Source organism: Gracilinanus agilis, chromosome 2, assembly GCF_016433145.1.
Source record: "Gracilinanus agilis isolate LMUSP501 chromosome 2, AgileGrace, whole genome shotgun sequence".
Classification (NCBI taxonomy): Eukaryota; Metazoa; Chordata; class Mammalia; order Didelphimorphia; family Didelphidae; genus Gracilinanus; species Gracilinanus agilis.
The window spans coordinates 700,565,850-700,578,571 of NC_058131.1; the positions used below are offsets into that span (position 1 = coordinate 700,565,850).

Here is a 12,722-nt window from a genome sequence, read left to right on the forward strand (position 1 = left end):
AGAGAGAGAGAGAGAGAGAGAGAGAGAGAGAGAGAGAGAGAGAGAGAGAGAGAGAGAGAGAGAGAGAGAAAGAGATACTTTAGCTATCACATCACCTCATTTGTCTGTGCGTGTGTACACATTTGTTGTAGGAGAAAACAGTTAACAAATGAACAGCTAATGGCACCCTTCTATTTTATCATGAAAATATTTTTGTTTTGTTAATTTAAGAATTTTTATCTTAATTTTGGGTGTCATATGAAAGAGAATGGTCATCGCTTTGGGTATTTAAACACATTTCTGTTTGTTCACATGTGCTTATTGTCTCAGTCAAACTAAATCTCTGAATTTGATAGTGAAAACACGAAAAGCTTTGATTCATTGTTTGGCTAGCTCTTCCCTACCATGCCCTCAGTAGCCTTTACATTTTGAGCAAGACAAAGGGTATATGAAGAAATGGTATCTCTGTTATTTTATCAATGACCTCTCCTAGCTGGTCTCCTAGGTATATGTCAACTATGCTGCTTAGAGTCTCCTAGGATATGACTTAGTGGTAAAATCTTTGTCTCTATCATTTGGAGTAATTGAGAAGCCCCTTCGGACTAGTTCTTTTGTTCACTCCTTTAGCCATCAGTTGGAGGTTTCTAGACCTAACCTCCTGGAATTAAGGTAAGACAGCCAGTAAATATTGATTATGTGCCTACTGTGTGTCAGGTACTATGCAAAAGTGCTTGGATTACAAAAAGAAGCAGAAGTCTTTGTCTTTAAGGAGCTCACAGTCTAATGGGGGAGACAACAAGCAAACAAATCTATATAAATAAGCTGCTATATACAGGATAAAGAGGAAATAATTAACAGGGGGAAAGGTCTGAGGAAAGAAATTCTGCCTTCCTGTAGAAGGTGATATTTTAGTTATGATTTAAAGGAGACCAGGAGGTGGAGAAGAGGAGAACATTTCAAGCATGAGGGACAGCCAGAAAAAAATGCCTGGAGTTGAGATGTTGTATTTTGTTTTGGGGAACAAGTAATGATACCAGTGATTGAAGTGGGGAAGTGTAAAGTATAATAAAATTGGAAAGGTAAAGTGGGGAGGGAGGAGGAAATAGATTATAAAGGGCTTTGAATGACTAACAGAATATTTTTCAGTTTATTCTGGAAGTGATAGGGAACCATAGAAAGTGAGGAAGTGACACAGTGAGACCTGCATTTTATGAAAATCACTTTGGTGGCTGACTGGAGGAATAGCCTGGAGTGGAGAGAAAAGAGTGCCAGGAAATCAGCTAGCAGGCTATTATAGTAGTCCAGGCATGAGGAGATGCAGGCCTTCATTAGAGTGGTGGGCATTACCAGAAGAGAAAATAGCACATACTCAAGAGATATGCAGAGGTGAAATCAATAAGCCTTTTCAGCAGATGGAATATGGCAGATGAGAGATAGTAAAGGATCAAGGATGATGCTTAGGTTGCAAGCCTGGGGGACTGGAATGATGAATGCTGGTGCTCTTTAGTTTGGGAAAGAGAGGGTTTGGGGGGGGAAAATAAGGAGCTCCATTTTGGACATGTTGAGTTTATGATATGGACTAGAATCCAGTTTGAAATGTCTGAAACATTTGAAAATGTCAGATTGGAGATCAGAAGAGAAATGGGGGCAGGAAAAAGAGATTTGAAATCATTAGCATAGATATTAATTAAATCCATGAGAGCTGATGAGATCACTAAGTAAATAAGGTTAAAGGAGAAGAGAAGACCCAAGATAAAGAAAGCCCTTTGGGATACCTACATTTAGAGGGTGTGATCTGGATTAGGACCCAGCAAAGGAGAAAGAGAGGAGAGGTCAGATGAGTAGAAGGAGAATTGAGAGAGAGGGTTGTCTGTGAATTTAGCAAGAGAGTATCAAGGAGGAAAAAGTCCTCACCAGTGTCAAGGCTGCAGAGAGGTTGAAGAGAATGAGGCTTGAGGAAAGGCACCATTGGTTTTGGCAACTAAGATCAATAGTCATTTTAGAGAGAGCGTTTTGGTGGCACAGCCAGATCAGAAACCAGATCATAAGGGGTCAAGAAGAGAGTAAGGAGAAAAAGTAGAAGCACTATCTTGGATGGTCGTTTTTTTTAAGGAGTTTTGCCACAAAAGGTAGAGGAGAGGATAGTTTAGTGAGGATGAAACAATCATTTGAGTGTTTCAGAATAGGAGAGTCATGGGCATGTTTATAGTCAGTGGAGAAGGAACTGGTAGGAAGGGAGAGATTGATGAGAAGTGAGAGAGAGGGTATGTCTGACAGAAGGGGCAGTGGGATCTCTTAAACAAGCAGAGGTATTAGGCAGCCTTGGTGAGGAGTCAGGCCACTTCATCATGTGAGACAAGGTCAGAGAGGAGATAAACCACAAAAGTCAAGCGAGTGATGGGAAATGAAGAAGAGGAACTTTACAGTGAATGGCCTCAGTTTTTTTCTGTAAAATATAAGACAAGGGTCTCAGCTGAGAGAGGAGTTGGGGAAGGAAGATCATAGGAAGTTTGAGGACAAGGAGGTTTCAAAGAGCTGCTGTGGAGAGTGTATAAAGGACGATTGCTTAACAGCAGTAAAGGCCCATTTGAGGCTCTCTAACATAAATTTGTAGTGGACCCAGTCAGAGTTGTTGATAGGAGAAAGAAAATAGCATTTTCTGGGATCTTTACTCCCCTCATGTGACTCAGAACTTAACTTTAATTAGTAAATATTCTCTGATAATTTAAGTTCCAGCCTACTACTCTTAATTTCCTACTCACATCCTGCCAGTATGATCTCAAGTTTCATTAAATCACTCCCACCCTACTGCCGAATCTATCCTCAATTTCCTACTGGAAGAGAAACTGATTATTGCCTTTTTTATTTTTTTAAACCCTTACCTTCTGCCTTGGAGTCAATACTGTGCATTGGCTCCAAGGCAGAAGAGTGGTAAGGGTAGGCAATGGGAGTCAAATGACTTGTCCAGGTCCAGGGTCACACAGCTGAGAAGTGGCTGAGGCCAAATTTGAACCTAGGACCTCCTGAGGTCTCTAGGCCTGACTCTCATTCCACTGAGCTACCCAGCTGCCCCTGATTATTGCCTTTTCTGAAAGGGATCCTCAAGTTAAAATTCCTGCTAGATGTCCTATGATGTGCTTTTCCTCATTCTAGCATACATTGGAAAAAAAGCTTTTTTAATACTTCTTGTTTATTCAGTTGTGTCTGATTCTTTGTAACCCATTTGGAGTGTTTTTGGTAGCTATACTAGAATAGTTTGCCATTTTCTTCTCTAGCTTATTTTAAAGATGAAGAAATTGTGACAAACAGGAGTATCTGAGGCTGGATTTGAACTGAGAAAAATGAGTCTTCCTCATTCCACTGTGCCACCTACCTGCACCCTCCTTTAAAAATTTTCTAAAGTAATTGCCCTGTGACAAACTACAACACCCATTCCTATTGAAAACACTAGAAAGTATAGGAATAGAAGGGCCTCTCCTCAAAATAACAAGTAGTATTTATTGAAAACCATCAGCAAGTATCATCTTTAATGGGAATATATTAGAAGCTTTTCCAGTAAGATCAGGAGTGAAACAAGGATGCCCATTATCACCACTATTTAATATTGTGCTAGAAATGCTAGTGGTAACAATTAGAGAAGAAAAAGAAATTGAAGGGTTTAAAGTAGGTAGTGAGGAAACTGAACTATCACTTTTTGCAGATGTTATGATGGTATATTTAGAGAATCCGCTAAAAAACTAGTAGAGATAATAACTTTAGCAAAGTTGCAGGATACAAAATAAACCCACATAAATCATTAGCATTTCTACATATTTCCAACAAAACTCAGGAGAATGAGTTAGAAAGAGAAACTCCATTTAAAATCACTGTAGACAATATAAAATATTTGGGAATCTTCCAAGACAAACACAGGAATTATATGAATACAACTACAAAACACTGTTCACACAATTAAAACTAGATCTAAACAGTTGGAAAAACATTAATAGTTCATGGGTAGGACAAGCTAATATGATAAAAATGACAATCCTACTTAAACTAATTTATTTAGTACCATACCTATCAAACTACCAAAAAACTTTTTTATAGGATTAGAAAAAGTTACAATGAAGTTCATTTGGAAAAACAAAAGATCAAGAATATCAAGGGAACTAATGAAAAAAAAAATATGAAAGATGGTGGCTTAGCAGTACCAGATCTTAAAATTAACTTGATTATCAAAACAATATGGTACTGCCTAAGAAATAGAAGGATGGATCAGTGGAATAGATTAGGGGTAAATGACCTCAGCAATCTAGTGTTTGATAAACCCAAAGATCCCAGCTTTTGGGAGAACTCATTATTTAACAAAAACTGCTGGGAAAACTGGAAAACGGTATGGCAAAAATTAGATTTAGATTGCTATCTCATGTCCTATACCAAGATAAAGTCAAAATGGGTATATGACTTAAATATAAAGAGTGATATAAGTAAATGAGGTGAGCGTAAAATCTTATACCTGCCAGATCTATGGGAAAGGGAAGAATTTAAGACCAAGCAATAGATAGAGAACATTTTATAAAAAGTAAAATGAATAATTTTGATTATATTAAATTAAAAAGGTTTTGTATAGACAAAACCAATGCAACCAAAATTAGAAGGGAAGCAACAAACTGAGGGGAAATTTTTACAACAGAATTTTCATATAAAGGTCTAATTTATCAAATATATAAGGAACTAAGTCAAATGTACAAGAAATCAAGCCATTCCCCAATTGACAAATGACCAAAGGATAATAGGCAGTTTTCTGATGAAGAAATCAACATTATCAATAATCATATGAAAAGTGTTCTTATTAATCCCTCCTGATTAGAGAAATGCAAATCAAAACAACTTTGTGGTACCACCTCACACCTAACAGATTGGTCAATATGACAGTAAAGGAAAATAATAAATGTTGGAGGGAATGTGACAAAATTTAGACACTAATGCACTGCTGGTGGAGTTGTGAATTGATCCAACCATTCTGGAAGGCAATTTGGAATTATGTGTGAAGGGCTTTAAAAGAATGCATGCACTTTGATCCAATAATACCACTACCAGGTTTGTACCCCAAAGAGATTTTTAAAAAATGGGGATGGATCTGTTTGTACAAAAATATTTATAGCTGTGCATTTTTTGGTGGCAAAAGAACTGGAAATAAGGGGGTTTTCCTTGATTGGGGAATGCTGAATGAATTGTGCTATATGATGGTGATGTAATACTATTGTGCCATAAAGAATGATGAACTGCTTGATTTCTGTAAGAATGGGAAAGACCTATGTGAACTGATGTGGAGTGAAATAAACAGAACCAGGAGAACATTATACACAGTAACTGAAACATTGTGGGATGATCCAATGTAATAGACTTTGCTACTAATAGCAGTGTGATGATCCAAGACACTTCTGAGGGACTTATGAGAAAGAATGCTATCCACATCCAGAGAAAGAACCGTGGGAGTAGAAATCCAGAAGAAAAACATTTGATTTATCACTTGTTTATACGGATATATGATTTGTGGTTTTGGGTTTAAAGGATTACACTATTACAGAAATGAATAATATGGAAATAAGTTTTGAGTGATAATATATGTATAACTATAATGTATAATCCAGTGATAATACACATGTAATTGTCAACCCCAAGAAAAGGGAGGGAAGAGGGAAAGGAGAGAACATGAATCATGTAACCATGGAAAAATATATATAAAAAAATAAAATTATATTAAAAATAATTGCTCTGTACTCTTTCAAGAGATTGTTCAACTTTATGTTATAGTGGTTTTATCCTCCATTCTTAACTTTTTTTCTTACTATGTGACCCTGGGAAAATAACTTAACCCATGTTGCCTAGCCTTGAAACTTAATACAGATTATTGATTCTAAGACAGAAGATAAGGATTTAAAACAAGTATATCCTAAATACAAATATATACAGTGTATTTAAATACAATGTAGTTTGGGAGAGAGGAAGAGAGGGAATCTAGTGTTTTGGGGAAATTGGAAAGGCTTCTTGGCAGAAGATGATGCTTAGGCTGTTTTTTTTCCTTTGAATTTTAATTTCACAACCAAGTTCTCTCTCTCCCTCTGTCCCTTTCCCCACCCATTGGGAAGGGCAGAAATTATACAGATGAAGTCCTGCAAAACACATTTCCACAGTTTCCTGCATCTTAAAGGAAGAAAGAATTTATACAAGAATGTAGGTCAGGAGGGGAGTTGTATTTCAGATCTCTTTGGTGGCCAGTGCTAAGAGAGAGAAAGAGAAGGGAGAAATGTAATATTGGCAATGAGGATTAGAAGAAGCCAATTTGGCTGAGTCACAATACTATCCAGTGAGGCTGGAAAGATAGGTTGGGGCTAGGGGCAGTTAGGTGGCTTAATAGACGAGAGCCAGGCCTAGGATCAGGAGGACCTCTGTTCAGATCAGGCCCCATATACTTCCTGGTTGTGTAACCCTGAGCAAGTCACTTAACCTCCTTTGCCTAGTCCTTAATGCTCTTCTGCCTTGGAACCAATACTTGGGTAAAGGGTTTTAAAAAAAAACTAAAAAGATAGGTTGGAACCTGGTTGCTAGGAGCCTTAAATCTACGCAGAGGATTTATCTTTTATCTTAGAGGTAATTTGAATGGACATATAACCCCTCTTTGCTTCCTAGCTTGTCTTTAGAATGAGATTGAGAAAAGGAGAATTTGTTTGCAATAGTACTTAAGGAAGCTGGAAAAAGCAAATTATTGGATTTTTCACTGTGAGCATTTCCACCTTGAAAAACAGCAAACACTTCAGATTCAAGTTTAATTTGTGGTTTTGTGGATTATCTGGGATAGAAATGTTAATAATGCAGATTGAATTTAAAAATATGTCTTCAGTGTTGTTTTTTTTCCCTGGGAGATCTAGTTTTTAAACATTTACAAGCACACCATTAATGGGAACATATGCTTCTCCCTCATATCATGCCATATGGAAATACACTGGACAAAACTTTTAAAATTTTCTTAATAGCATAATCAGAGACCTGGCTTTTGTGATAGTGGTCAAGGCTGATCCTTTAGAAAAATAAACTGTTCAGTTAATACAGCACATTCTAAAGCTTGGGGTGCCACAATGCATAGAATGTTGGACATGAAGTCAGGAAAACTTGAATTCAAATTTAGCCTTAGACACCTCAGCCTGAGTTTTCCTTATCTATAAAAAACTTCCCAGGGTTGTTGCAAAGATCAAATGAGATAATTATAAAGTGCTTAACCCAGTGCCTGGCATATAGGAGGCACAATATAAGTATTAGCTTATTCTTTTTATCTTGATGCTTCATATTGTCCATTTGACTATATAAAATGATGTATAAATGTCATATAGAATAGAAAAAATGCATTAGTAAAAGTGTAAGCGCAAGTATGTGTTTTTGCTTAATGACAAAGTTGATGGTTGATGTTCTTAATAGGAGCTTACATTCCTGAAGAGCCTGATTTTAATTAAACGTTTTAGATGTCAGGCCTGTGTCTGAAGATGTGAGTGAGTCACCAACTTTTTGTCTTTTTTTTTTTTTCCAAAATACCATGTCTGAATCTCCTCTCCAAAAACATATCCTATATTTAAAAAATGAATTTGAAAAGAATTACTTTGGATTTTTTATGAGGCTTTTGCCTAACTTCTTTCTTTAGCTCCCTAATATGAATCCATCATTTTCTTCTGGTTTTCAAATAGTCTTGACTGCCTTTACTTGTAGTGCTTGGGTTATTATGATGGGATTAAGATTTCAGTTAAGCTTAATAAGATTTAAGGGAATTATTTTGTTCTTGTGCTATATCTGGAAGTATAATTGTATTCTCATTGTGAACTGTTAAATTATAAGCATTTCTTTGATCAAAATCTGTCACAGAGCTTTAAGGAAGCTGAAAAGTAGATCTACTCAGGGCTTTAATTGATTTTTCCTATCTTCATGAAAATCAACCTTTAGAGAGCTTCCTGTGCTAATTTTTCTCCCAAGTTCCAGAGCCATTTTTCTCATTGCTCTTTCTCTTGAACAGTTCTTCTTGAATGTCCTGCCAGCAACACAAACTCAGCAGATTATAAATCAGACTTTCTACTTTCTCTTTTTACCCACCCCTCCCAAAATCTTTTTTGAGAGCTTTCTTCTTTTTCTTAATTACCTCTATTATTAAGGGGTGGTTTCATTCCTTAATCCAGTTTGTCACCATCTCTTTATTTTATTTCTTTGTAATATCTGACATCCATTCCTTTTTTTTTTCCCCCAGGTCTCTATTTTATGACCACACATCAGGTCAGACCCTTCTTCCCTTAAGACTGGTCTCTTCCAAAATTTTCTAACCAGTCTTCCTATATCCATTCTCTCACTTTGAGGCCACTGCCAGACTAAATAGTATACTCTCATACTTCAGTCATTTCATTACCTTCTTTATAAACCTTGAGGGCCTTCCTATTTTCTATTAATTGCAAATCATCAGCTTTAGAATAATATTCAAGACTCCCTACAATTGACTTCCAACCTTTCTAGCTTTGTCTTCTGCTGTTAAATAGATAAACCATTAACTCCAACTAAATTGCTAACCCCTCCTCTCACATACATACCCACACAACTTAGTGTACCCCTTATTCTTTTTTTTAAAATAATTTTTATTTTTTAGAAAAGTTATCATGGTTACATGATTCGTGTTCTTACTTTCCCCTTCACCCCCCCCGACCTCCTCCCCCTTATTCTTTTTTTTTAATTTTTTGAAATTATTTTTTTAATTTTGAATATTTCTCCTAGTTACATATTTCATGTTCTTTCCCTCTCCCCCAATCCCCTCTAACCCTCCTTAACCGATGCACAATTCCACTGGGTTTTACACGTATCATTGATCAAGACTAATTCCATATTATTGATAGTTGGACTAGAGTTATCATTTAGTGTCTGCATCCCCAATAATATCCCCATCAGCCCATGTGTTCAAGCAGTTGTTTTTCTTCTGTGTTTCTCCTCCCACAGTTCTTCCTCTGAATGTGGCTGGTTTTCTTTCTCATAAGTCCCTCAGCCTTGCTCTGGATCACTGCATTGCTGCTAGTAGAGAAGTCCATTATGTTTGATTTGTACACCTTATTCTTAATGCCACATGTTTTGTCTGTGGCAGTACCTGTGCTCAGCACCTTGTCTGCCAACTGAAATCATACCCATCCTTCAGATTCATGAAACTTTCTTCAAAAATACTAGCTAGAAATTATATAGTCCTTAGGATATCTATATTGTTTTGTATCATTCTTATGGCATGTAATTTATAGGGTGGCTGGGATAGCAATTGGAGTTGTATGTTCATTTGTATAGGGAACTCCCAGATGAGAAAACTCCCTCCAGTAATGCAAGTTGGCACATTGTCTGCAATGTAACTGTTTTAGAGTTATCTAAGAACTGGAGTTAATGTGACTTGCCCTGAGACACACAGCTTCTGGTATATGTCAAGCAAGTTTTGAACCTGGCTTTTCTTGGCTCCTGGGCCAATTTTCTTAACATTCTAGCATATGTGGTATCTTTAATTGAATATCTGTCTTCTTATGTCTTGTACCTGCAGAGTTTGGATTATAGTCTTACACCTTTGCATTTTCTTTTTTTTTTTTAATTGAAAATTTTATTTAATTAATTTAGAATATTTTTCCATGGTTACATGATTCATGTTCTTTCCCTACCTTTGTATTTTCTCATGGTTTTTACTTAGTGCCTTATACATAGTTGAGTCCATAGTGAACTTTTGGTGCATGAATGAAACTGACGGGTAAAAAAATTCCAGAGCATTTATGTTTTTTAGGAAATGGAATTATGTTTTTAGGAAATTTTAGGAAATGTTCTTTTTATTGGGTCACCCAAAGTGTCTATTTAATGCATTTCAGTGACATGTAAATAGTAACCTCATTTTTCCACAGGTAAATGAGAGAACAGGACAGATTATACAATATGACAGGTTTTATATTCATGAAGTACAAGAATTAATAGACATACGGAATGACTACATCAACTGGGTCCAACAACAGGCCTATGGAATGGTATGTCTGCTTACTCACGCTGTGATTCCTTTTTTATATATTTCTCATCTTTTTTTAAAAACAAAATGGGGCCATCTTTTGAGACAAACATCAAAGGCTTACTTTAAATTTTAACTATATTGCACAGAAGTTGTTTACAGCATGTGATTCATAAATTAATATTCTACTTGTGTAAGAAAAGAAAATAAGATGGTGTCTTATAGAAAATGCAAAAGTGATATTGGATTCCTTTGGATTTATATACTTTCCTGTTTTCAGTTCCTTAAGGAAAGAGGGATAGGGGTGATTTTTATTTGTGTTTCTGCAGTAGCTAACATAGTTCATTTGGCACAAAATAGCCTTTTATTAAATGTGAATTGAATTCAATTGGTAACAGAAATGCCTTGAGAATACATTTCTCATTGCAGAGGTGAGTAGTGTCTCTAAGTGACTGCAAGATCTCTTTAGTTTTCCAAAAAAGTAAACGTCAGATTCACCCCTTCCTCTCCTTCCTTTCCCTTTTCATATTTGGTGTTTTTGAAATATGACCAAGGGTATGTATATTCTTATTTTGCCACCTTCCTTCTGTTCAGATCTACATTTTAAATAGAAGTCACAAATTATGATAATTCTCAGGCCTCCTGTACATATTGATGCTACATGTTTCCCATGACAGACAGAGCATCATCTAATTAAAGAGTACTTTTCCTTGATATGTAAGAATTTGATCTAGAAAAATAGAATTCTGAGTATCCCTATGTTTGAATATTATATCCTCCCTCCTACATTTCCATAGTTCTGTGATTATGAGGAATCATGCACACTTCTGAATCTCAGTTTCCTTATCTGAAAAAGGGAGATATGAAAACCTAGAATCTACCTCATGAAATTTTATATGATATATACATATATATATATATATGTATGTATAGTGCTTTGCAAACCCTAAAGCACTATATAAATGCCTCTTGTGAGCCATTAGGTCTCTTAACACTTACTCTTAAGATCATTCCATTCCTAGAAGGCAGAGGCTCTTTTGTTTCTATTTGTATTCTCAGGCTTAATGCTTAATAAATGGTAATTGATTATTTGATTCTGATTTATTTGACCATAGGCAAGACTTCAAGGATTAATTTCTTTTTAGCTCTTGCCTTTCTCCAGATTTAATAGTCCAATATGCCAAAGTATGGGAAGAAGTAACATATCTTAGCCGTTTCTCTGTTTGCTTTGGAAACCGTTTCTTGGTCATCTCTCTTTTGATCAGTTTCATTAACCAACTTTTGCTAGCTTTCCTGGCTTTAAACACCCAATTGTGAGAATTAAAATTAATATATAATACTTCAAGTATTATATTTAATAATATTTATTACTAATAACTTGAAGTAAAATAAACAAACCTGAGTAAAACCAGTCTCCCCAGGCATACACATGGGGAAAAAGAGAGGCGGAGTTACCCACAACTATATACAATGTAAGCACACAACTTGGGGAGGAACAGAAAAGGATGCTGGGTAATGAAAAAAGAATTCTGGGAGATGGAGTCCAAAGGTTCAAGATTTTTAATTAATACACAACCTTGTTCATGTTATTCAGACCTGCAGTCATAGTCATAAAAATCAAAAGCAGTTCTTTATATGTTAACTTCTGTCTCAGATTAGTCACAAGGGAGTCCTTTGTAATCTCTTACTTCTTCTAAAATCAACCACTAAAACTCTGAGATTAAAATTTGCCTTTTGATTTGATTGATCACTGGTTACTTCCAGGTCTTTCTTGCCCAGATTGCCACAATATATTGGACCTGAAATTGGGCTTATTCTGGCCTAGTTTCTTTGAGCCCAAATGGGAAACAAACTTGTCTCAGAAATAGGTGGACTTAGGGGGCACCAACAGGGCTATAGATATTTAGTGACTTATTACAACATATACCTCTAACTACTACAATAAATTATCAGAGATTTTTCCTTTCTTACTCAGAGGAACTGATCAGCAATTAGATTTTTCTTATACTCTTTCTTTACACTTCAAATTGAAAGTCCAGATTATAGCATCAAAAATCAGTCTCCTAACTTATTTTTCCTGTAATTCTAATGGGCAAGAATATCTGTAAATAGAGGAATGGCTAGCTTTCTTACTTCATCTTTATTGTTCAAAGATAAAGCCTTATCTCTGTAGTTCAGTTGCCCACTTAGGATTTGCTACCTTTGGTTTTCTGAGGCAGTAAACTTTCCTTTTCTGTTTTTACTGCTGTCTCTTTCCTGAACTTCTGTTTTTTTTCTCCTCTCTTCCCTCCAACTCCCTTGAACTTTGCCTTGGTTTTTATTGTAATTTTTTACTTTAATATTTAGTATCTTGTTAGAGAAGCAGCCTTCTTCAATAGAATGCTGGCCTTGGAGTTAGATTGACCCAGGTTCAGGTTCCCCTTGGACACAGTTCTGGGTCTGTGTCTCTGTGTTAGTTGTACCACCTCTCAGTCAAGTGCCACAGGAGTCTTACCAATGCCTTAAGCTGTAGACAAGGTGGCCTATTGAAAGCTCTCTGTACCAATGAGTTCATAAGCTTAGAACCCACCCTCCCAGAAACTTTGGTTGCTTTCTTATATTTTCATTTACTTCTTCTGACCAGGAAATTCACTATTAATAGTTTCCCATGTTCTTTAGTGGTCATAAGAATAAATTACTTTCTTAGTAGTATCTGCTTAATTGAGTGGAAAAG

The 12,722-nt window shown here is 36.0% G+C and overlaps 1 protein-coding gene across 6 annotated transcripts in view; it reads left to right on the forward strand.

The window, feature by feature from the left end:
• Window positions 1-12,722, forward strand: part of HERC4 (HECT and RLD domain containing E3 ubiquitin protein ligase 4) — a 96,097-nt gene that overhangs the window by 61,072 nt on the left and 22,303 nt on the right. For all 6 annotated transcript variants that reach the window (XM_044659202.1, XM_044659203.1, XM_044659205.1 and 3 more), the window contains one exon: window positions 9,912-10,031. In XM_044659202.1, coding sequence (XP_044515137.1) covers window positions 9,912-10,031 — 120 coding nt within the window. The remainder of the gene's footprint in view (window positions 1-9,911; window positions 10,032-12,722) is intronic.